The sequence below is a fragment of the Nerophis lumbriciformis genome, linkage group LG01, assembly GCF_033978685.3.
Source record: "Nerophis lumbriciformis linkage group LG01, RoL_Nlum_v2.1, whole genome shotgun sequence".
In the NCBI taxonomy this organism is placed as follows: Eukaryota; Metazoa; Chordata; class Actinopteri; order Syngnathiformes; family Syngnathidae; genus Nerophis; species Nerophis lumbriciformis.
This window is the reverse complement of record NC_084548.2, coordinates 58317172-58343740: the sequence shown is the minus strand read 5'-3', so window position 1 is coordinate 58343740 and position 26569 is coordinate 58317172. Positions and strand designations below refer to the sequence as shown.

At 43.8% G+C, this 26569-nt stretch overlaps 1 protein-coding gene across 3 annotated transcripts in view; it reads left to right on the top strand.

The window, feature by feature from the left end:
* Positions 1-26569, top strand: part of LOC133624450 (tumor necrosis factor receptor superfamily member 14-like) — a 59744-nt gene that overhangs the window by 15729 nt on the left and 17446 nt on the right. For all 3 annotated transcript variants that reach the window (XM_061988023.1, XM_061988013.1, XM_061988031.1), the window contains exons 3-4: positions 1145-1241; positions 15108-15233. In XM_061988023.1, coding sequence (XP_061844007.1) covers positions 1145-1241; positions 15108-15233 — 223 coding nt within the window. The remainder of the gene's footprint in view (positions 1-1144; positions 1242-15107; positions 15234-26569) is intronic.

Sequence of the window (26569 nt, the reverse complement as noted above, 5' to 3'; positions counted from 1 at the left end):
ATGGCAGAGCCCATCTCTGAAACAAGGATCCCAGTGTCCCGTGCGATTACTTCAGGGTAGGTGAGGCGACCACTGGTAGATTGTTTCCAAAGGAGGAGCTGTGATATCAGCTCCGTCTTGGCACGGTAGCAATGACCAGCAAACTGTGCACGATGTTGGCTCAGATGGGTGCTTGCTCGAGGTAGGTTGCCGTATATTTGGTCCAAGGTGGGATGGAACTGCCACAACAACCATTGAATCCTTCGAAGCAGGTTGGTATAGTAACTGTCAAGGCGTTTGTGAAGGCGCGCGTTGAAGGTCCAGGTCTCGGAGCCGTACATCAGGATGGGTTTGTTGGTAGACTTGAAGAGGTCCAGCTTAAGTGAATTGGGCAGGTTGGAGTGCCATATGCTGTCCATTGTATTACATGCTTTCCAGGCTTGGGCTTTCCTGGTACAGAAGTCATTACCGGAATCCATGATGCAGGAACCGAGGTACTTAAAATCGTCAACTTGCTTAATTTGGGCTCCAGATTTGGAGGACAGTTGTGCAGCAGTTTCGGTTGAGACAAATTCTGTCTTCAAGCAGTTGCAGTAGAGACCAATGCAGTTAGCAGCATCTTCCGCTAAAGGTCCCAAAGAAGCCCAAAAAGGACTAACTTCCCATATAGGTCCCAAAGTAGCCCAAAAAGGACCATCTTCCCCTTTAGTTGCCAAAGTAGCCCAAAAAGGACCATCTTCCCTTTTAGATGCCAAAGTAGCCCAAAAAGGACCATCTTCCCCTATATGTTCCAAAATAGCCCAAAAGGACCATCTTCCCCTATATGTTCCAAAATAGCCCAAAAAGGACCATCTTCCCCTAAAGGTCCCAAAGTAGCCCAAAAAGGACCATCTTCCCCTATAGGTCCCAAAGTAGCCCAAAAAGGACCATTTTCCCCTATAGGTCCCAAAGGACCATCTTCCCCTAAAGGTCCCAAAGTAGCCCAAAAAGGACCATCTTCCCCTATAGGTCCCAAAGTAGCCCCAAAAGGACCATCTTCCCCTATAGGTCCCAAAGGACCCCAAAACGGACTTACGGAAGTCTGTAACCAAGCAGTAGACATAAATATTTTTACTTTCCCTTTAGGATGGCAGCGACAATAACAATCATGTTGTCTTCTCTGCAGATATTCACGATTTGTTTCTTGACTGGACATGCACTGGAGTGCCATCCAACAACTGAGTATCCCATAAACGGACAATGTTGTCCAAAGTGCCTGGCTGGTAAGACCGACTGAAAGATAGAAGAACAGGGCTCGAAAGGGCACCTGCTTTCCCAATGCATTGTGTGGGCTGGGTAGCCATCGTTGCTGGACAATGTTTTGGTTTACATGGCTGTACTCAACCAGCGGTATTGTGAGAAGGGGAAACAAACTGGAATAGAAAGGATTGTACGAAATAAAATAACCAAGGGGCCCTACTGAAACAAACTGGACTTTGTTCCAAAGGCTCGCCACCTTAAGAGATAAGTAAAACTGGTGGAATTGGTCCATAGGAGAACGTCCAATAGACAAGATTCGAGCAAGCTGCCGAACGTGTCCTGTATCTCGGTTGTCAATGGAGTCAGTTTTTATACAGCCCAAACATTTTGGAATTCCAAGTCGGTAAAGACTCATGGTTAAACCAACTTTGGTTGTGTGCAAGACTTTGGAATTTGACATCAGAAAGAGACGCCCATGATCCTTCCAGAGGTAGGTCAGCAGGACTACTGTGTGTAGTGAAGCATGTTTAGCTATTCCTCGTCCTGCAGGGATACTTGTAAGAAACGTACTTTGTTGCCATGAAGGCAAGGATTACCATATTTTTCAGACTATAAGGCGCACTGAAAATCCTTTCATTTTCTCAAAACTTGACAGTGCGCCTAATGTACGGAATAATTTTTGTTGTGCTTAATGACCTCGAAGCTATTTTATTTGGTACATGGTGAAATGATAAGTGTGAGATCAAAGATGGCAGCCGTGAGCAACGTGAGCTGAGACCGTCTCTACACAAATCCCAGTATGTAACGTTATAAAGGGCATGTGACATACGATTTGAAGTCGTTTTCTAATATATATCCACCTCTTTACAATTGGTGAGATATATACTCCTCACGAGGGTGATTTGGCGGAAGATAAGGTGCCTCGAACGCAGAGTGACTACCGTATTTTCCGCACTATAAGGCGCACCTAAAAACCACAAATTTTCTCAAAAGCTAACAGTGCGCCTTATAACCCGGTGCGCTTTATTACGATTCATTTTCATAAAGTTTCGATCTCGCAACTTCGGTAAACAGCCGCCATCTTTTTTCCCGGTAGAACAGGAAGCGCTTCTTCTTCTACGCAAGCAACCGCCAAGGTAAGCACCCGCCCCCATAGAACAGGAAGCGCTTCTTCTTCTACTGTAAGCTACCGCCCGCCCCCGGAAGAAGAAGAAAAAACGCGCGGATATCACCGTACGTTTCATTTCCTGTTTACATCTGTAAAGACCACAAAATGGCTCCTACTAAGCGAAAAGGATCCGGTTCATAAAAAGACGCAATCTCTCCATCCGCACACGGATTACTACCGTATTTCACAGCAACTGATATTCCTGTGAACCGCACTGTGGAACGGGAGCACGTACGGTGAATATTCGCACCACAGGGAATGAGAAGTCATCCTTCACTGTGGTTCTAGCTTGCCATGCTAACTTCCACCCATGGTGATATTCAAAAGGAAGACCTTGCCAAAAGAGACCTTTCCAGCCGGCGTCATCATAAAAGCTAACTCGAAGGGATGGATGGATGAAGAAAAGATGAGCGAGTGGTTAAGGGAAGTTTACGCGAAGAGGCCGGGTGGCTTTTTTCACACAGCTCCGAAGGCGAACACACCTTCACTAAGACGGGCAGACAGCGCCGGACGACATACGCCAACATTTGCCAGTGGATCGTAAATGCCTGGGCAGATATTTCGGTCACAACTGTGGTCCGAGCTTTCCGGAAGGCAGGATTCACAGAACAACAGCGACACTGACTCCCGATGACTTCGACGAGACGGAACCGGCCATTTTGGATACCACGCTTGCGCAACTTTTCAATTCGGACACCGAAGACGAAGAATTCGAAGGATTTACGAATGAAGAATAACTTCAGAAGGTGAGCGCTATGTTTATTTTGTGTGTTGTGACATTAACGTTCGAGCAACATTATGTTACTATTGCTCTACACCATTTTGAATTTTACTATGTTTGTGATTGCACATTTGCGTACATTTTGGGACAGAGTTGTTAGAACGCTGGTTTTCAATATATTATTAAAGTTTGACTGAACTATCTGACTGTTTTTTTGACATTCCCTTTAGCGCAGCGTAGGCGCGGCTTATAATCCGGGGCGGCTTATTGGTGGACAAAGTTATGAAATATGTAATTCATTGAAGGTGCGGCTAATAATCCGGTGCGCCTTATAGTGCGGAAAATACGGTAATTGTTCGCCTGCAACCATGCCACAACGTGGAACAAAGGAATCAAAACGCGCCCGGGATCAATTGTCCTCAAGTGAATTGGACGAAAATGCAACGTTTACTCCGGACGATCGAAAAATGTTGCAAGTTATGGTTCAAAAACTTGAAAAACTTGACATTTTAGATGAACTAAAAACTGACGTTTCAGAGCTGAAAAAAATCAGTCGAGCACAATCACTCTGAAATGATGGAGATAAAAAAGGAACAGACAACGTTAAAAGTTGAGTTAACAAGCCTGAAACTCGAAACTACAAGACTGACAACGGAGAACGAGAAATTAAAGGCAGACTTGTTGGAACTCCGCTGCAGGAGCATGCGGGACAACCTGCTAATCATGGGAATTAGCGAAGATGGAGGAGAAACTTACGACATTGCGGAGAACCTCGTCAGAGCCTTTCTGCAGGAGCAACTCGGCATCCCGGAGGAAAAAGTTAAGAGGATCCAGATGGAACGAGCACACAGGATTGGCAGACGCAAGGAGGATGCTAAACCAAGACCTATGCTTGTAAACTTTACTAACTCCAAATGCAAAGACGAAATGCTTGCTCTCTCTAGAAGACTGAAAGGCACTAAATTCTTCATGACCAGTCAATATCCGATCGAGGTGGTGGAGAAACGACGTAAGTTAATTCCAATTATGAAGTCCTTTAGGCTGAAAGGACAACAAGCTCGTCTTGTTGTGGATAAACTGTACGTTAACGGTGAGCTGTACAGAAACATGTGAGGAACAATAACAATGTCGCGCAGTGATGACGTCATCGCAACATCACCATGGCGACGACTTGACGGATATAAATTGACATTTTGTTTTTGGTGCTTTATAGTTTATTCTGGGACTGGACAATGTAGTTAGATGTTGGGAAACGGTCAGCGAATAATATATTTTAGGGGTTATGTGTTTGTTTGTCTCGTGTGCTGTGGTGTGAATGGTGTGTTTGTGGGTTTAGTAGAGGGGATATTGGTTTCCTTGGAAATAGCAAGTGATGCTGCAGTTTTTAGTTACAAGATTTTCATGTCTATGAAATGTATGGTATTAAGAGAATCAATCAAATATATTATGAATTTACTCAGGTCATATGGTTTATAGGAATGATAATGAAGTTGGAATAATTAGTTATAATTGCAATGGTCTTGCAGACAACAGAAAAAGAAAACTTATATTTATGTGGCTGAATGAAAAAGAACAAGATATTTTTTGTCTTCAAGAAACTCATTCAACAAAATTAGATGAAGAAAAATGGAGAAAAGAATGGGATGGTCCGATTTTCTTTTCACATGGTCACAGAAATTCAAAAGGTGTTATGATTTTGATTAAAAAAGCTTTTAATTTTCAATTTAACTCTATGGAAAAAGACCCACAAGGACGCTGGTTAATATTAAATATGATTATTCAAGGTCAAAAGATGTGTGTTTTGAATCTGTATGGGCCAAATGTTGATGAACCTTCCTTTTTTGAAGAAATAAGTGACATGTTGCAAGAACAACAAGGGGAAATTATTGCTGTGGGGGACTTCAATGTTGCTTTGGATACGGTTCTGGACCGAAAAGGGAATTTTTCAATGAATTATCATCCTCAATCTTTACAAAAAATTCAAAATGTTATGGATGCATTTGATTTAATTGATATCTGGAGATTCAAAAATCCTAGGTTAGTACGGTATACATGGAGAAGACAAAACCAGGCAAGTCGTATTGACTATTTTTTGATATCATTTTCATTGCTAAATAAAGTGACTGCAATATCAATCGATGATAAATTACGTTCTGATCATAATTGTATAGGATTAAATATTGCAATTGAAGAAAATACACGTGGGCCCGGATATTGGAAGTTTAATCAAATGCTTTTACAGGATGAAGAATTTATTGAAAAAACAAAGCAATTTATTACTGACTTTTTTTAAAATAATGTAGGATCATCAAATCCCCAAATAGTCTGGGAAGCCTTCAAATGTTGTTTTAGGGGATATGCCATTTCGTATTCTTCATGGAAAAAAAACTTAAAATGGCAGAACAGGAATTAAAGAAAGAAATTGAGGATTTACAAAAAAACATTGATAGTAATGATAATCCAACTAGTGAGCAACTGAATTCCTTTACAGCCAAACAAAAGGAGTTAGCAGATTTAGTTGAACAACAATTATTGAAAAGTTATGACTGCAACAGAGCAATCTGGATGAAAAAAGGTGAGAAGTGTTCAAAATTATTTTTAAATATCCAAATAAAAAAACGTTCTAAAAAGAACATTTCCAAGCTTATTAAAACAAATGGAAAGGTATTGGACACACACACTACATTGTTGAAAGAAATGGAAAATTACTTTAAAAATATTTTTTCTAATCCGGTAATTCCTCCAGAAATTACACATTTTTTTCCAGAAAATTATGAAAGAAAATTGAATTCAGAAGAAAGCCATTCATGTGAAGGCCTCATTAGAGAGGAAGAACTTGTGGAAACTGTTAAATCCTTTCATCCAGGGAAAACCCCAGGATTAGATGGAATACCTATTGAGGTTTATCAAGTTTTTTATGAAGAGCTTAAGAAACCATTGCTTTCTAGTTTTAATTACTCGTATAAAACAGGTTTTTTGTCTAATACTCAAACAGAAGGTCTTATTTCTTTACTATTGAAACAGGAAATAAATGGTCAGTACAAAGACCCAGTTTATCTAAAAAATTGGAGGCCAATAACACTTCAGTGTTACGATGCTAAGATACTGGCAAAATGTTTGGCTACACGACTTAAGTCTGTTTTGTCAAATATTATTCACCAAGATCAATCAGGTTTCCTACAAGGAAGAAACATAGGAAACAATATTAGACAGTTATTAGAAATTATAGAAAATTATAATATGGAAAATAAAAGAGGATTAATTTTTGTAGCTGACCTGGAGAAGGCATTTGACAAAATTAGCGTAGATTTCATTTGTAAAAGCTTAGTTTTTTTCAATTTTGGCAACTCCTTATTACACTGGATCAAGACGCTATATAATAAAACTAACTGTAGAATTATTAACAATGGATACATCTCTGGGACAATACCGCTATTAAGAGGTCTAAAACAAGGGTGCCCCTTGTCTCCATACTTATTTATTATTGCTATGGAAATATTGGCGATTAAAGTTAGATTAAATGAAAATATTGACGGGCTCATTAATAATAATATTGAAAGTAAAATAACAATGTATGCAGACGATACAAGCTTCTTTATCAGCCCCAATCCCCATTGTTTGCGGAACCTTCTTGATCTTTTGGATATATTTTCACAGCAATCTGGCCTTCAGCTTAATTATGATAAATGTAAAATGTTAAGGATCGGAAAACTAAAGGGAACGTCCTTTCGAATGGAATGCAAAGTGCCTGTTTTGTGGACAGATGGTCCAGTTAATATACTTGGTGTTGTTGTCCCAGAGAATCTGGAAGACCTAGGCTCAATAAATTATGATAATCGACTAAGAAAGCTGGACAAAATTATGCAATTATGGAAAGGGAAATCCTTAACCTTGTATGGTAAAATATCTATTGTCAACTCGTTAATTGTTCCTCAATTTATTTATTTGTTTTTGTCATTACCAGCTCCATCACAAAACTTTTTTAAGATTTGTGAGCGGAGGGTCTTCGATTTTGTCTGGGACGGCAAACCAGAAAAGATTAAAAGAAAGGTTTTGTACAATGAGTATGAATATGGGGGCCTGAAACTTCTCAACCTTGAAGCTATGTGTCTGTCTTTAAAAGCATCAATTGTTCCAAAGATGTATTTCAACACTGAGTGGTACACAAGTGTCCTGTTGGACAAAAAACATGTATTTTATCAAAAGAAATTGTATCCTTTTTTACAAGTGATCCCCTCCCATTTTTCTTATGTAGAGAGTCTGCTGGGAAACATGGCGGGGTTCATAAAGGAAACAATCCACTCATGGTGGTGTTTTCAATTTTATGTGCCAGAAAAAAGAGACGATATTTTGCAGCAGATAATATGGATGAACTCTAATATTGTAATAGATGGAAAGCCTTTCTTTTGGAAAAATATGTTTGAAAGAGGAATCATTTTTGTCAATGATATTATAAATGAGAATGGTAAGATTATGAAGTATGAAGAATTTATAACTATGTATGGTGATGCTTGCTCAAGCTTTTCATTTAATCAACTAACTGGAGTCATTGGGAAAAGATGGAAACAAATAATTAATTATGGAACTACTAAATTATTAGTTTGTAAACCTCTAATAAGAAATTTGAGTTGGCAAAAAGGAACTAAAATAAATAGAAAAATATATAAGTTTTATTTAATAAAGAAATCTTTGAAGGCTGCCCCATACAACACATTTGGAAAATGGGAGGACTTTTTTGACTGCCCGTTGCCGTGGGATGCCATATTCAAACTAATCTATAAAACTACTATTGATGTGCAAAATCGTTATTTTCAAATTAAAATTATTTATAACTTCTTACCCACGGGGAAAATGTTAAAATTATGGAATATGACAGAGTCAGATGACTGCCGATTTTGTTGTCAGGAGTCTGAATCCACCCTGCATTTGTTTTGGTATTGTCATATTGTGTCTTCTTTTTGGGTGGAAGTTGAAAAAATGTGTTTAAGGATTGGTTTGTTTATGAAGCTTGATGTGGTTTCTGTTATTTTGGGAGAGTTCATTGACAATCATGATTTAATCAATTTAATTATAGTACTCGGTAAAAGGTTTATTTTTAAGGCCAAAAACAGATATTCACTTAGTATTACTTTCTTTAAAACATTTATTCAGTATTTTTTAACTTTAGAAAGTTACATGGTTGAAAACGATAATGATGCCAAAAAACATAAAAAAAGATGGGAAGTCCTCAAAGGCTTATGTTGAAAGTGTAATTATTTATAGATTATATGCTATCTGTTGTTGTATTCCCTAACTTTTAGTGACCTGAACATAAGCTGGACTGTAAATACGTTTTTTGTTTTTGTTTTTAAAATGTAATTTTGTTTATAGATTATATGCAATCTGTTGTGTTCCAAAATTTTCTGTGTTTTTTTTGTTTGTTTGTTTGTTTGTTTGTTTTCTCAGTGTACATGAATGAAGGTGTGTGTTGCTGGACCCGACTTGGACATTATCTGGACTGGACCTGGTTTAAAAAAAAAAAAACAACAACCTTTAAACAAAGCTAATTTCATTTACAGCCAGGTCTGGTGAAGATAAGGTCCTTTCTTTCTTTTTTTATTTATTTATTTTATTTTTATTTTTTTATAGATAGGATAAATAAATATTTTCTTGGATAAAGAGGAAAGTAAACAATATAAAAATAATTACATAAGGGAGAAAAGGGAAAGAAAAAATAGTAATTAAATGAAAATGTTAGTGGACCAGCAGCACAAACAATCAAGTGTGCTTCAGGGACTGTGTTGTGTCCCTTGCAGAAGTGTTGTCCATGTTGTGGAAACCAGAATATTGTTGGCAGAAAGAAACAACCCCTTTTGTGTGAGTGGGTGTGTGTGAGTGTGAATAGGGGAGGGAGGGTTTTTTTTTCTGGGTTGATGCACTAGTTGAAAGTGTATCGTGTGTTTTTTTCTATGTTGATTTAATAAAAAAAAAAAAAAAAAAAAAAAAAAAAAATGATAAGTGTGACCAGTCACACATAAGAGATACGTGTAGACTGCAATATGATGGCAGTCACACATAAGAGATACATGTAGACTGCAATATGCACCTACTCAGTGGCCTAGTGGTTGGAGCATTGGTCCCCAAACTATCGGATCTGGCCCGCCAGCGTCCAAAATCAGGCCCGTGTGAAGTCCCAAGTATAAAAAAATATATATATATATATACTGTATATATATTATTTTTTTCTGTCTTTTCCTCTCCACTTTGTACCGCTTGCTACTCACGGTGTCTCCTAGCCACTCAGGCAAATCATATTGTCTAAAAATGCATTTTCTCATCGATAACGTGACATCATCGCGCGCGCGGAAAGTGTGCTGTATATATATATATATATATATATATATATATATATATACAGTATATATATGAAAAACCTATTCGAATTCGGATCGCGATTCTCACGTTGTGCGATTCAGAATCGATTCTCATTTTTTAAAAATCGATTTTTAATTTAAATTTTTTTTTAAATTTTAAAATTTAAAATTTTTATTTTTTTAAATTAATCAATCCAACAAAAAAATACACAGCAATACCATAACAATGCAATCCAATTCCAAAACCAAACCCGACCCAGCAACACTCAGAACTGCAATAAACAGTGCAATTGAGCGGAGACACAAAAACGACACTGGACAAACCAAAATTAGTGAAACAAAAATGAATGTTATCAACAACAGCATCAATATTAGTTACAATTTCAACATAGCAGTGATTAAAAATCCCTCATTGACATTATCATTGGACATTTATAAAAAAAAAAAAAAAGAAAAGAAAGAACAATAGTGTCACAGTTGCTTACATTTGCATTGCATCTCATAATATTTGACACACTGTGTCAAATATTTTCACAAAGATAAAATAAGTCATATTTTTGGTTCATTTAATAGTTAAAAACAAATGTACATTATTGCAATCAGTTGATAAAACATTGTCCTTTACAATTATAAAAGCTTTTTACAAAAATCTACTACTCTGCTTGCATGTCCGCAGACTGGGGTAGATCCTGCTGAAATCCTAAGTATTGAATGAATAGAGAATCGTTTTGAATCGGGAAAAAAATCATTTTTGAATCGAGAATCGTGTTGAATTGAAAAACGAAATCGATTTTGAATCGAATCGTGACCCCAAGAATCGATATTGAATCGAATCGTGGGACACCCAAAGATTCACAGCCCTAATATATATATATATCTATCTACTACATATATATATATATATGTATATATATATATATATATATATATATATATATATATATATATATATATATACAGCCCGGCCAAATTGTTTTAACCCAATGCAGCCCCCGAGTCAAAAAGTTTGGGGAATGTTGTGTTACGGTGTGGATGTTCTCCCGAAATGTGCTTGTCATTCTTGTTTGGTGTAGGTTCACAGTGTGGCGTATATTTCTAACAATGTTAAAGTTGTTTATACGGCCACCCTCTTTGTAACCTGTATCGCTGTTGATCAAGTATGCTTTGCATTCACTTGTGTGTGCGTGCAGAAGCCGCACATATTATGTGAATGGGCCAGCACTAGTTGGACTGGATGAAAAGCGAATGTGACGATTTTCGGGAGGGGCACTGAAATTTGGGAGTCTCCTGGGAGGGTTGGCAAGTATGAGAATTAGCGGCACCGCCGCTGTATATAATTGGTGGGCCAGCTCTGGTGTTAATTTGATATCGCCTCAAGGGCCAAGTGAAATTACACAGCGGGCCAATTTTGACCCGCGGGCCAGAGTTTGACACCCATGATATAGAACATTACACACGGCGCTCAAAAATCTATCAAAATGTTTTAATACGACTTTGGTAAGCTCTGAAGCCGCACCGCTTGATGGATTGTACTGTGCTTCAACATACGAGTATTATTATGGTGTGTGTATAAGGTAAGGCATATTATCTGGTGTTTTGTTTCGCAATATTATGCAAAAGCAACTTTTCTTACCTTCTGGTACCTGTTGATCTGCATAAGTCCTGAAAATGTGCGTGCTTCCACCTTTGTAGTCCGTGCCGACACCGTAGTCGATAAGCTTCTTCTTTTTCTCTATCTTCTTGTTATGGGACATTCAACCTCCGCTTTTGCCATTTCTAATATAAAGTAGTGTAAAGTTCTTACTTATATCTGTCAGTAAACTAGTCATGAAAGTGCTAAAACATACTGGTGTAGTGAGTTTACATTATTCACTCAAGGAACTTTAGTTTTTAGAGCGTTCCAGTCAGACGGTTTTTCACGGGACACATTTCCGGCATTGTTATTGCACTAGTGAGCCACGGATGAGAAGATACTGCTTTGTTATTGATTGAAGTAAAGTCTGAATGTCATTAAAACAGTTAGCGCCATCTTTTGACACTTCTTCCACTCCCGTCCTTGCACGCTACACCGCTACAACAAAGATGACGGGGAGAAGACACTGTCGAAGGTGAGCCACGTAAATAAGACCGCCCACAAAACGACGCATCCTGAAGCGACTGTCAGAAAGCAGTTTGAAAATTATCCGTAAAACATAATCTATGCAACATTTTGACCAAAGAACCACCATTATATGTTATGTAGACCACAAGGAAATGTTTTCAATTTAGAAGAAACATTTTTTTTACCCCTTTAAGGTGCGCCTTTTGTATGAAAATAGACCTGATTTGACCCGCTCACCGGCAGCCTTCCCGGTAAGGTCTATTCAGGTGTACTGGAGAGGAGGCTACGCCGGATAGTCGAACCTCGGATTCAGGAGGCACAGTGTGGTTTTCGTCCTGGTCGTGGAACTGTGGACCAGCTCTATACTCTCGGCAGGGTCCTTGAGGGTGCATGGGAGTTTGCCCAACCAGTCTACATGTGCTTTGTGGACTTGGAGAAGGCATTCGACCGTGTACCCCGGGAAGTCCTGTGGGGAGTGCTCAGAGAGTATGGGGTAACGGACTGTCTTATTGTGGCAGTTCGCTCCCTGTATAATCAGTGTCAGAGCTTGGTCCGCATTGCCGGCAGTAAGTCGGACACGTTTCCAGTGAGGGTTGGACTCCGCCAAGGCTGCCCTTTGTCACCGATTCTGTTCATAACCTTTATGGACAGAATTTCTAGGCGCAGTCAGGGCGTTGAGGGGGTCTGGTTTGGTGGCTGCAGGATTAGGTCACTGCTAATTGCAGATGATGTGGTCCTGATGGCTTCATCCGGCCAAGATCTTCAGCTCTCACTGGATCGGTTCGCAGCCGAGTGTGAAGCGACTGGGATGGGAATCAGCACCTCCAAGTCCGAGTCCATGGTTCTCTCCCGGAAAAGGGTGGAGTGCCATCTCCGGGTTGGGGAGGAGATCTTGCCCCAAGTGGAGGAGTTCAAGTACCTCGGAGTCTTGTTCACGAGTGGGGGAAGAGTGGATCGTGAGATCGACAGGCGGATCAGTGCGGCGTCTTCAGTAATGCGGACGCTGTATCAAACCGTTGTGGTGAAGAAGGAGCTGAGCCGGAAGGCAAAGCTCTCGATTTACCGGTCGATCTACGTTCCCATCCTCACCTATGGTCATGAGCTTTGGGTCATGACCGAAAGGACAAGATCACGGGTACAAGCGGCCGAAATGAGTTTCCTCCGCCGAGTGGCGGGGCTCTCCCTTAGAGATAGGGTGAGAAGCTCTGTCATTCGGGGGGAGCTCAAAGTAAAGCCGCTGCTCCTCCACATCGAGAGGAGCCAGATGAGGTGGTTCGGGCATCTGGTCAGGATGCCACCGGCACGTCCGACCGGTAGGAGGCCATGGGGAAGACCCAGGACACGCTGGGAAGACTATCTCTCCCGGCTGGCCTGGGAACGCCTTGGGATCCCCCGGGAGGAGCTGGACGAAGTGGCTGGGGAGAGGGAAGTCTGGGCTTCCCTGCTTAAGCTGCTGCCCCCGCGACCCGACCTCGGATAAGCGGAAGAAGATGGATGGATGGATGGATGGATCGGCAGTGCGCCTTATAATCCGGTGCGCCCTATGGTCCGGAAAATACAGTAGTAAATCCAGTGGTTCTCGCTGTCATGTCCGCTATTTTTCGGAAGCAATATAGTACAGTTTTTAATTCATTAGTACTTCGGTTCTTTATTAGTATTAGGGGGCGGCATGGCTTAGTGGGTAGAGCAACCGTGCCAGAAACCTGAGGGTTGCAGGTTCGCTCCCCGCCTCTTACCATCCAAAAATCGCTGCCGTTGTGTCCTTGGGCAGGACACTTCACCCTTTGCCCCCGGTGCCACTCACACCGGTGAATTGAATGATGAATGATAGGTGGTGGTCGGAGGGGCCGTTGGCGCAAATTGCAGCCACGCTTCCGTCAGTCTACGCCAGGGCAGCTGTGGCTATGAAAGTAGCTTACCACCACCAGGTGTGAATGATTGATGGGTTCTACATGTAAAGCGACTTTGGGTACTTAGAAAAGCGCTATATAAATCCCAGTTGTTATTATTATTATTATTATTATTATTACCGGTATACCATACAACCCTAGTTTACACTGGTCCAAGTTACCTGTACAACAGGAGGGCTCTCGTGATTTTAGGATTTTTCTGCAAAAATGTTTGTCTCCCAAGTTCTGAACTGAACTCTAGGGGCCCATATGTTGTAATTCCCATGCCAGGTTTGGCCCAGTGTCGCCAGTTGAATAGCCCTGGTCTAAGTCCAGGCTTAATCCTAATTGTCCTCCTTATCTCGTGTCTCAGCCCTTTGATCTATTTTTTTTTTTTTTTTTTGCAGTCACGTCAGGCAAATGGTGTCCCAATTCTTCCATTAGATTTAAGGAATGGCTAAATGCCAAGGGATGTAAAGCGCTTGAAACTAAATATGGTTCTGACCACAGTTGCAACCAAGCATATGAGAAGAACGCTGAACAGAGGTGTGGCGGTTTTGTTTTTCTTCGTCTTCGTGCTAGGCTAATGAACCATTGCAGTCAACTAGCTTGGTCGGTGGAGCTTGCCGAGACACCCGTGCAGTGAATCTGTATTTTTGTGACTTTACCCCTGAGTTTTCACTTGGACTGTTTTATTCGGACAATTTGACTATGTTGGAGCAGCAGCCACAACGCATTTGTTGAGGATGATTACTTTGACAATGGTGCAACTCATTGATAAACATTGGAAGACACCTCAGCAGTTGGAGGTAAATGGGAAAGTAAACAAGAGGCTATAAGACCAATAACTGCAATATGTGCAACACCTTCCCTACCTAAAGAAGAGCCAGTGGTTCCATGATGTCCACCAAACATGTAAAGAGCAACACAGATGGAGCTGATACATTTATGGATGCAATTAAACTGACAGAACCTGCACGTTGTACGTCAGAAACATAAGACCAATGCCAGTACACGCTATGCCGTTCTAGACATCGTTAATGATTCTGACTACTCCAGAGAGAAAGAGAAATTGGCGCACTCCATCGGGGGTCTCCTGTTTGAGATTCTAACTGCTCTACACGCACCTATCATCAACACAGTAGATCGCTACAGCTACGCTAAACGTTTGCCAGAACATTGTGATCGCCAAAACCCACGACACTTCCATCACCTTTATTTCAGGCCATGACCAAACCTCCAGCTACGAGAAACATGCCAGACCTTACAGCCCAGGCAGATAGTAGCCACCTCATCGCCATGGTATCAGGTCTTCTCCCAACCATGACCATGACTGTCCCAGGGACTCCGGTAGACACAGGTCACCCTCTACAGACTCCGTAAGAGACATACAAAAACATTACGACAGAGAGAATGAGAGAAACGCAGTGGACCAGGATTTGAGGTGGTCCACATTGAATGGAATGGACGACTTTAGTGGGTTCCATGTTAGTTATTTTATTATAAATCAAAGTTAATTGAGTCATTTAAGGCCACTGGCTGCTATTTGAGAAAATACTAGTTTTTATTGACCAAATGTTCCATTTCCTGTTAGTGAAAATTATGTCATTATAGTGGACCTCGGTGCAACAAATACTTTTGTTTTCCTTTCCAACAGGAAGCCACGTTCGGGATGATTGCACCAAAATCAGTGGCACAACATGCAGGCCCTGTGAGACAGGGACCTTCAACAACATATCAACTGGGGAAACCAAATGTTTTCCATGTACAATGTGCGAAAAAGGTAAACTTCCTGTTTTCCCAAAAGGTGTTATGTCTTTAGACGGGTGGAAGGAGACGGCACAACAGCAGAAGTACAACTCAATATACATTTATTGAGAGATTGATGAATACATAGGGTGTGTATGCTGCTATGTGTTTGAATGTGAGCTATGTGCTGGGATTAACATATGAAGATACCGTAAGGAGTGTTGTCAAGCGTGTTGAATGAGGGCGTCCAAATCCAGAGGGAAGAGGCAAGGAAGTCCGATGTCCAAACGGGGTTGTGGTGCAGGAGAGAGTACGTCCGGTGTCCAAAAGGGGTCGTGGTGCAGGAGAGAGCGTCCAAAGTCCAGGCAGGGTGTCGGTAGATCAGGAGGGAAATCCGGGGCCAGGGGAAAAGGGAGTAGACACTGAGACACGGGACTGTGGAAGAAAAGGGAGACGAAGATGATCAGACCAGGACACAAGGACACAAGCTACGAGAGATAATACTGGTGGGAAGTCAGAGACGTGAAGCTTACTGCGAACAGGGCTACGTTCCGACGAGGAGTAGTCAGCGGCGAGGCTCTTTATCCTGTCGTCTGTAATCACTGCCAGCTGTGCTGATTGAAGATTGCCTCCGGCTGCGGCGGCGTGTGGGCGCGGTCTGCACAGCCCGTGTGGGGGCGTGTCCAGGTGCGCTCACAGTGGAGCCGCTGAGTGCTCCCGCAGAAGAAGGACAGAAGAAGGAGAAACAGGCTGCGCATGCGTGTGCGCCGTAACAATAGGCAGTTCACCAACCTAAACCCTAGTCTGTTTTTCGAAGTATCAATGACGTCATTATTTAACCCAATTAGGTTCTATTGGGGTTGAGGAAGGTCCCAAAAGAACCTAAATGTCTCTAATGAGAAATGGGGTCTGAAATGCGCCCAAAAGGTTTCTGGCCTCTTTAGGTACAATTTGCACCTTTTTGGAGCACCACAACATTTAGGGGTAAGTCAGTTCTGGGGTACTTTTGAATCTTGGGACAATTTGGGGTCCCCTGGGAGATTTAGGGGTAAGATGGTCCTTTTTTGAGTACTTTGGAACCTTCAGGTGAGTAACTTCTTTCCTGAGTCCATGGACTTTTTCCAGCTGTGTGGAGTGACTGCTCGCTGTTGCTGTTGCGAAAAAGCTAAGTATCGTTCTATCTGTGTGCTTCTAATTGTTTTACAGCTTTCTTTACTACTTCCCAAACATACTTAGTAGTCTTATTTAACTTGCAAAACACCCGATCTCTGTCTCACCGCCCCTCTCTCAGCTAGCTAGCTGCTAAGCTAACTGACTAATGATCTATTGCTAAAGATGGATGCTGATGCGTCATCCATGTTGCTGCTTCTTGATCTTAGCTCTCGATACCGTCGATGATAATATTTTATTAGAGCGTATCAAAACACGTATTGGTATGTCAGACTTAGCCTTGTCTTGGTTTAACTCCTATCTCACTGACAGGATGCAGTGAGTCTCCCATAACAATGTGACCTCGGAGTATGTTAAGGTAATGTGCGGAGTTCCACAGGGTTCGGTTCTTGGCCTTGCACTTTTTAGTATCTACATGCTGCCGCTAGGCGACATCATACGCAAATACGGTGTTAGCTTTCACTGTTATGCTGATGACACCCACCTCTACATGCCCCTAAAGCTGACCAACATGCCGGATTGTAGTCAGCTGGAGGCGTGTCTTAATGAAATTAAACAATGGATGTCCGCTAACTTTTTGCAACTCAACGCTAAGAAAACGTAAATGCTGATTATCGGTCCTGCTAGTCACCAACACCTATTTAATAATACCACCTTAACGTTTGACAACCAAACAATTACACTAGGCGACTCGGTAAAGAATCTGGGTATTATCTTCGACCCAACTCTCTCGTTTGAGTCACACATTAAGAGTGTTACTAAAACGGCCTTCTTTCATCTCCGTAATATCGCTAAAGTTTGCTCCATTTTGTCCACTAGCGACGCTGAGATCATTATTTATGTGTTCGTTACGTCTCGTCTCGATTACTGTAACGTATTATTTTCGGGCCTCTCTATGTCTAGCATTAAAAGATTACTGTTGGTACAAAACGCGACTGCTAGGCTTTTGAACAAGAAAGCTTGATCATATTACGCCTATACTGGCTCACCTGCACTGGCTTCCTGTGCACTTAAAAGGTGACTTTAAGGTTTTACTACTTACTTATAAAATACTACACGTCTAGCTCCATCCTATCTTGCTGATTGTATTGTACCATATGTCCCGGCAAGAAATCATGAAATTCTCATTGTATCCCATTGGGTTGCGTTTTTTCTTGCCCTGATGTGGCATCTGAGCTGAGGATGTCGTTGTGGCTTGTGCAGCCCTATGAGACACTCGTGATTTAGGGCTATATAAGTAAACTTTGATTGATTGATTGATTGATTGATAAAGTAGAGAAGCCCAATCCCTTTGGGACCACTTCTGGTAGAAGAGTTCCCCTGAAATGTATAGTCCCATTTTAAAAGTGCCCTAACCCATCATGGGATAACACTGAATAAATTACACTTTGATAAAAAAGTAGTCAGTGGACAGCTTGTATAACTGTACATTTCCTGTCTTCTGAAAATAACAAAACACAGCTAGTAATTCACCACCAGAGACGAAGAAGAAGGCGACGCCGGGGAACGGCCAGCCGTAGACGAAGAAGATGGCAACGCCGTGGGACGGTCCGCCGGAGACGAATAAGATGGCGACTCCAGAGACGAATCAGATGGCGACACCGTGGTATGGCCCGCCAGAGACGAAGAAGAAGGCAACGCCGTGGGATGGCCCGCCGCAGATGAAGAAGATGGCGATGCCTTGCCTTTTAAAAAATGTTCTGGTAGTCAGCTATTGTTACATTAATGTCCTTAGCGAGAGGCTGACAGAATGAAGTAGGAAAAAACCTTGCTCCGTGACGTCATCCGAACGCGCCATTAGTCTGACATCATCGGGGTGCGTATTGACCTCGCTAACAGCCCAAGTGGTGAAGTATTTGGCAAAACGAACAATGGGATTACCAAACATGGAAGGAGAGGAAGACACAGCTGATTGCGGCGTTCTTTGATCCGGAGAAGGAGATTGAGGGGTCGGTGCGTCCTGGCAGCGAGTCAAAGCCTTCATGGACGGCTTCCGCCTACGCTGACGCGTCCGGAACGGAGGTGCGGTGAAGTCCTCAGGCCAAACGGAGTCTATGGGGATCAGCGAACCCTCAGGATCCCACATCAGACTCTCACTCTCCTCGGGAGAATAGCGGAGGGTTTCTGCTTCCATTGTCTTTAGCACCAGCTACATCTCCTCGTCCAATTCGTCCATGTGGTCCGGACATCTGTCGCCCAATGTGAAGAAACTGGTTGCTGGCAGTTTTCTGTTACGTCGGGATCGCATGTTTGTGTGCAGGTCGTTTCCCCCAGATGCAAATGGACATACGGAAGCACCGTGCAGGTAGGAAAAATTATATATTCCAAATAAATCAGCCAAAATACAAACGGCACGGGAAGCTAGGGTAACACTTAGCAAATGAGTCTAGTCAAAACCGGAACAAGAAGCAAGAAGAGCCAATTGTTGCGTGTCGCAAGCAAAACTACCAGACAGAGTGTGGCGAGCGGCAGGAATAAAAAGCTCTCTGATTAGTGACCGGGAGCAGGTGAGCGTCCAGACCACTAATCAGAAGCAGGTGAACATAATGAGCACCCATGGCAACCAGGAACACAAACACAGGGGTGCTGAAACATAACTAAGGGAATCCGAAACTTAAACAAAACATGATCTGGGCAACGGATCATCACAAAGACAAGACAAAAGAAGCAAGCAGGAGAGATAAGAGCAAGGGAAGGGGAGCGTCCACCCTCAATGAGTGCCAGAGAGAAAGCTAACCTCGGGGAGAATCACCATGATATCCAGGAATGCAGGCAGACAACGGCCATACCAGACATACCACCAGTCGATCCTCGAGAACATCAAATAGACATTAGCCCTCTTAGGGGAGCAAAGTGGAGAGAATTGTATGGCATGCAATATGCCCAATAGTTTCTCATACAAGTTAAAGTAAAATAACTCACCAGGCGTATTGTGTTTTCTTTAGAGGCTGATGAAAGTGGTGTGGCAGAAACAAGTAATCCCATCTGCATGGCAGAGGGCAGGAGGTATCCTAGCCCCCAAGAAAAATGATTCAGCACATATAAGCCAATTTTGCCAAATCCGAGCATTTATGGACAACATTACTATACTCCTGAACAAGTCAAGAGAACGTCCAGTGGTCCCTGATTAGAACAAAACTGAGAAACTCCAGGACTATTTCAGTCTTTCCGGGGAAGTTGATGACCAGCAATATCAAGGGTCTTGGGCCTTGGTACAATACCACCCTCAGGGACACAGAACAAGTAGGCCAACTGTGGCAGGACACCATCAGTGGACTGGACAGTATCAATAAGAAGCTCCGGCAGGCGGAAGCTCTGCTGTTTTCACTTTGGGCTGTTACCCAGGCTCGCATGGCCCCTTAGTATCATAAGGTCACTATATCAAAGGTTATAAAACTGGAGATGTTTGCCAGAGGCTTCAGCAACATTGAGCTGTGTGGGAGAGGCGTCTTGCAGCCTTCTGTTTCCTGCCTTGCAGAGACATTCGTTTATGATGGAAAATGACTTTGACAGCCTCCCGTACCCATGTGTAACACAGCTCCTACCCTGGTGACTGGAAAATAAATGGACCCCAATTGCAGCTGCTCAGCAGGCAAAGTCATATCTCAGGCACAGAGACATTGTTGGCATTGTGTGACAAGGGAGATCAGGCCTGGTCTTGGTGAAGGCTGACCATCCTGAAGTTGATGAAAGATCTAACATCATCTAACAAATCTCAGATCAGACCTTGTGTTCTGGTTGTCTACACTTTTCACTGTATACATCATTGAGCTCACTGTCCCCTGGAAGGATGCTACATTGTCCCCTGGGAAGATGCTTTGGGGGAGGCCTTTGAACGCTAGTACCTTAAGTTTATCAAGGTGGCAGCCGATGACAAGTAATGCGGGTGGAAAGTCAAGGTTTGTTATCTGAAATTTGGCTGCAGGGGCTTTGTTGGCAAGTCTACTATAAGGCTTCTACGATCAAACTATCAAAGCCCTCTCAGGTACAGCAAAGAAGCTGGTTGTTGGCTTTAAGTGAAGAGATGGGACAACTTTTGGGCCCCAAAGTAACGCGATTGGCACAGAAGGTTTTAAAGCAGAGGGGGGCACACCTGGGATGCCAGTAGTTGCTGAGAAGCCATCCGGAGGTGTTTTGGGCCTGTACCCACCTGATGACCCTAATGAAGCTTGAAACCCACCACGCATTCCTCATGTATATTTGTTCTATGGAACGCCGTTACAGGGCATTTTTCTGACCAGTTTCAGCTCTCCTCTTCAAGATGAACTTGCCCTGCGGGATGAGACCAAGACGTTGGAGGAGTGAAGTGAATTATGTTTATATAGCGCTTTTCTCTAGTGACTCAAAGCGCTTTTACATAGTGAAACCGAATATCTAAATTACATTTAAACCAGTGTGGGTGGCACTGGGAGCAGGTGGGTAAAGTGTCTTGCCCAAGGACACAACGGCAGTGACTCAGATGGTGGAAGCAGGGATCGAACCTGGAACCCTCCAGTTGCTGACACGGCCACTCTACCACCCGAGCTATACCGCCCCAGGTATATGAGCTAATCTGTCTCGCTGTGAAATTGGACACCCGTATGTAGGAGCACAATCTACATCTGAGGACGGCGCTGCTGTCACCCACAAGTCAACCGTCATCCCTTTCCAGAGAGGTGCCTTCGGATTCGTCCCTTCCCTACATCGTCATCGTCAGCCAAGAGGGGGATTAAAGGGGTGGAGCCCATGCCTCTCTCATTTTTAAAGATTTTATGATACAGGAAGGTGACAGATGATATCATATGATGCCATCTCCAGGCAATCATATTCCACGACACATTGACTGTTATTTAGAATTTGAGGTTTGAGCAACAAGCGTCTGTAATTAGTCAACACAGAGAGCCACAGACGGGGATTTGACACCTTTTATTATGACACACTGTTTTCTATTTGTTAAATATGATTGAAAAATTCAAATATGTTAATTTTGTTAGGAGGACCTGATGGTCTACTGTGTCAAATGCCTTTTTGAGGTCAAGGAACACAGCCCGCACATATGAGTTTTGGTCCAGCGTACACTAAGCCTTTTTTTAAAAACACACTGTTAGCTAACTCTGTGGAATGATTTGCTAGGCAGTGTATACATATTTGTTTTAATGTTAGCAGTTCAGTTTCTTTGTTTAATTGTTTGTGTTTTCTTGTTGCGTTTTTGTATTTTGTTCACTTATGGTACCTAAAATTGACCAAACTGTGACCTCAAAACCAAGGTAGGTACTGTACTGACATTTTTGTTCCTGTTTTGCTTGTTTTTTCAGCTGCGGTCTTAAATCTTTGATCACCTCAAAAATGTGTCACAGTTTGTTCTTCACTTCTTTTTCTCCTTCTGCCTTTGAAGCTGTACAGTTTCCATTTGTCTTGAAGGGGTACTGGGATTATGTCTATCATTCGCAATCCTTATGTGAGACGAGAACAGATACTTTTTTTTATGCATTCTAACTCGTAAGTAAACGCGAGCAAGAGGTGGCTAACAATGCAGGCAATGGGGATTCGATCCAATCCGCCTATAAAGTGTTCTACAAAACCTCCATCAACATTTTATATACATGCTGTAAGTATGTATGTAATGTAGTAACTTGTCCTGGGTATGACGTTAAACTCCAACCGCAGGCTGTAGAGAGGTAGCACCTTACCTCAGCAAGGGTCCTCTAGCTAAGAAAAAATCCCTACTGATAGTCCTGGTCCTCCTGCATGCCTGTATGGCACTTCCCGTGGTGCCTAGCCTAGCCAGCACACTGGGATAGAAGACTGGTTCTCGGCTGACTGCGCGGAAGAAACCCTCAGAGGTTCAACGGGCTGAATGGCGACACCAGCAGGCTCTGTGGAGCGCTACGGACTGGATGTGTTATGTTATAATGTGTCCAGGCCATTCACTGCACATGGATCTATCTCCAGCCGTCTCGACTCTATCTTGCCACTGGATACAGGTGGACTCGGGCGAGAGAGTGAGGTTGGCGCTGCGCAACCCACCCTCACTTAAATCCAATGCACCGCGCAAGTCATGACTTCACACACACAAGACCCCTGCGACCTCCCCCACCCTCATCCAAGTCCTGTGGCGTCGGGCACATGGCCAAGTGGCAGGTGTTGACTTCACTGGAAGCCATAGTCACAAACTTGCACGCAGGCGGCTCGGGCCATAGGGTCGCTGTCCAATGACTGCACTGGACTTCGACAGCCCCCTGAGCGACTAGGCAGCCCTCTTTAGGTATGCACTGCCTACCTCCTGGCATGAGGAACGGGCTAGAAAAAGTGCCCCAAAAATTGCCTGCCTCACCTCTTCCTGGCCAGCTAGCCGCAGCTGGCAGGAGTCCCATTACCAGCGGTAAGAGACAAGGAAAAAAGAAAAAGGTGACACCGATCACACTTGGCGCATGGAATGTGCGCACAATTCTTGATAGGGCTAGTGACCTATCAAGACCTGAAAGGAGAACTGCCCTGATCGCCAGAGAGCTGGACCGGTACGGCATCCAGATCGCTGCTCTCAGCGAGACACGTCTAGCTGGAGAAGGACAGTTGACAGAGACCGGTGCTGGCTATACATTCTTCTGGATAGGCCACACTGAAGCAGAGCGGCGTGAGGCAGGAGTTTGCTTTGCCATTAAATCCAACTTGGTCAGTAAGCTGGCTGCACCTCCCAAAGGCGTCAGTGACCCCCTGATGACGCTGCGCCTGCCTCTTCCAGGAAAACACCCTGCCACACTCATCAGTGCCTATGCCCCCATGATGACGAACACAGACCATGTGAAGGAGAGGTTCTGTGAAGACCTGAACGCTACCATCGCGGCAGTGCCCAGGGCAGACAAGCTCATCATCCTCGGTGATTCAATGCCAGGGTCGGCTCTGATCACAAGTCATGGGAAGGAGTCCTCGGCAAACATGGCATGGGCAGCTGTAACAGCAATGGCACCCTTCTGCTGGAGACCTGTGCGGCACATGAGCTCTTGATCACCAACTCAGTTTTCAGCCTCCCAAAGCGCAACAGAACCTCATGGATGCATCCCCGCTCAAGACACTGGCACCTACTGGACTATGTCATCGTGAGGCAAAGGGACAGACAGGATGTCAGGGTTACAAAGGCTGTGTGCGGTGCAGAGTGCTGGACTGACCATAAGCTCCTTGTGTCTAAACTGAACATCAAGATCCATCCTCCCAGAAGGCCTCAAGGTTCCAAACTTCCTAAGCGCTTGAACGTTTCCAGGCTCACCACTGCCTCTGTCAGGCAATCCCTGACTGAAGAGCTCACCAGCAAACAGCAGGACCTCAAACCCTCAGGGAACCTCGAGGAGGACTGGGCCGCGTTCAGAGACACCGTCTACACTGCTTCTCTCAATGCAGTAGGACCTACAGCCCGCAGACAACAGGACTGGTTTGATGAGAACGATGATCACATCAGAGATCTTCACCAGGAGAAACATCGTCTGCACAAAGCCCACCTCAGTGATCCAACCTCCTCTCAAAAACAGTCTGCCCTCAAGAACATCAAAGCAACCATCCAGCAGGAGCTGCGTCGGATGCAGGACGACTGGCTCTGCCTAAAATCTGCCGAGATCCAGTCCTATGCAGACCAGAATGACAACAAGAAGTTCTACAGCACCCTCAAGGCCATCTTTGGGCCCACAACATGAGGATCTCCTCCTCTCCTCAGTGCTGATGGCAGCACACTGGTCACAGAGACAAGATCCTTGAGCGCTGGGCTGAGCACTTCCACGGTGTTCTCAACCGCCCCTTAGCCATTAATGACGAAGCCATTGCACGCCTCCCTCAAGTCCCTGTCAACACCTCCCTTGACGAACCACCAACGGAAGCTGAGGTCATCAAAGCCATCAGATTATACGTACAGAGGCACGCCCCCACCCAGATGGCGCCAGTATGTGCTTTGGCCTGCCGTCTCTCGCTGTCAGCTCTGTTCGTTTTTGTGTTGTTTGCGTCTATTTTCGTCTCTGTCAGCTCACTGCTTGTTTATGACCGCCAAACACTGTTGGATCTTTGCCCCTCTCCCACTGATATGATCAACTTCGACATTGGTTTTTCGACGTCTCAGTCAGCCTTTTCACCTGGCCGGATTCCTGCCTTCCTTTCCCGCCTCCTGGCTCCTCTCCCCCAGCGGAAGCGTCTCCGGCGCCGCGGTAAACGTGGCGGCCAGCTGGTGAAAGTTAGGGCACTCCTGGCCCGGCTTCCCGTGGCTTCCCGAAGGAGGAATGGTGCGGTATCCGGTCTCCTCCTGCACCCACGCTCGCTGGATCCCATCGGTTCCTGGCTTCTTCCTATCGTTGGTTTGAAGGAAGAGGCTTGTCGCCGTCGCTCCTGCTGTCCCCGCCCCCGGAGGCGCGGGGTAGATTCCCGCCACCTGCGGGCTGTGTGTCGGGCCCCACCCGGATTAACTGCGGCCTTGGACGTGCTGGCCCCCGCCAGGTTTGGTCTTGTGAACGCAAGATCTTTGACAAACAAAACGTTTATCCTGAAGGATTTCTTCACTTCCCGCGGACTGGACTTCCTCTGTGTGACGGAGACATGACTGAGAGCCGGTGAGTCCGCCCCTCTTAATGAACTTCTTCCTCCGGAGTGTTCCAACTTTAATTCCCCGCGGTCGTCCGGTCGAAAAGGAGGAGGATTAGCAGTCGTTTTTAAAAATGACATTAAATGCCGTCAGATCCGCCTGCAATCCTCCTTTTCAAGCTTCGAACTGTGCAAGTTTGAACTGGGTCTTTCTGATGTCGTCCTGTGTGCCGTCGTCTATCGACCACCCAAGTACCACAAAGACTTTATAACTGACTTTTCTGAATTTCTGGCTGAAATCCTGCCCAAATATGATCGTGTCCTTATTGTGGGTGATTTTAATATTCACACCTGCTGTCCAGATGAGCCGCTTTCCAGGAGCTTCCTGAATGTAATCGACTCATTTAACTTTGTACAGTCTGTGTGTGGTTCTACACATGAACGCGGGCATACACTCGATTTAGTGCTCTCGTATGGTTTGTGTGTTTTTAATTTGGACATTTGCGACGCTGTGTTCTCTGATCATATGCCGATCCTGTTTGATATTCCCACGCAGTGTCCGGTTAAATTGTGCGCTCAGCCCCAACGCTCTCGCATGTTTAATTCCTCGTCTCCTGCTCTGTTCTCCTCAATTTTTTCGACTCTTTGTGATGATAATTCTGCAGCCTCTGTATGTCTGAATACTGAAGAGTTGGTTTCTGGGTTCAACTCTATTTGTTGACAAACACTGGACACGATCGCTCCTTTCAAGTGCCGCCTCTCTAAAGCTACGCCTCAGCCCTGGTTGAATGACGTCACTCGGGCTGCCAGGCGCGTATGTAGAAGAGCAGAGAGAAAATGGAAAAAAGACAGGCTGCATGTGTCCTTTGCCATTTTTAAAGAAAGCCTGTTTTCCTTTCAGATGACTGTAAAAGCAGAGATTAATATATATATATCTCAGATTATATCTTCTAACTGTAACAACCCCAGAGTTCTGTTCAAAACTATTAACACTGTCATTGATGCTCCCAAATCTGTTGGTTTTGAATTCTTTTGAATTCTGTGAAAATTGTCTCCATTTTTTCACTGACAAAATTGTGTCAACTAGAGCCAGTTTATCTCAGCCTTCATATGACCCTTCTGTTCCTCTGCATTTCTCTTCTGTTTTCCATCAGTTTGAGCCGGTGTCCTTTTCTTTTTTAAGTGACACAGTTAGTCATATGAAGCCCTCTGGTTCTCCTGCAGATGCCCTCCCACCTCGCCTGTTTAAGGAGGTACTTGCTACTATTGGATCAAATGTCCTTAACATTATCAATAGTAGCCTCTCTTCTGGAATAGTTCCAGTAGAGTTTAAACAAGCAGTGGTACGACCTCTACTTAAAAAAACCAAGCCTCGACCCCTCTCTCCTCTCTAACCTCAGACCTATCTCTAATCTTCCATACATTTCCAAAATATTAGAGAAGGTTGTCTACAGTCAGTTGTTGCCCTTCTTAGAGGATAATGGTATCACTGAGCTGTTCCAGTCCGGTTTTAAAGCCCTCCACAGCACAGAGTCAGCGCTTCTAAAAGTTTTTAACGATATCCTCCTGTCAACTGATTCTGGTAAATATGTTGTCCTGGTGCTTTTAGATCTGTCTGCTGCGTTCGACACCGTCGACCACGCCACCTTAATCACTTGTCTTGAG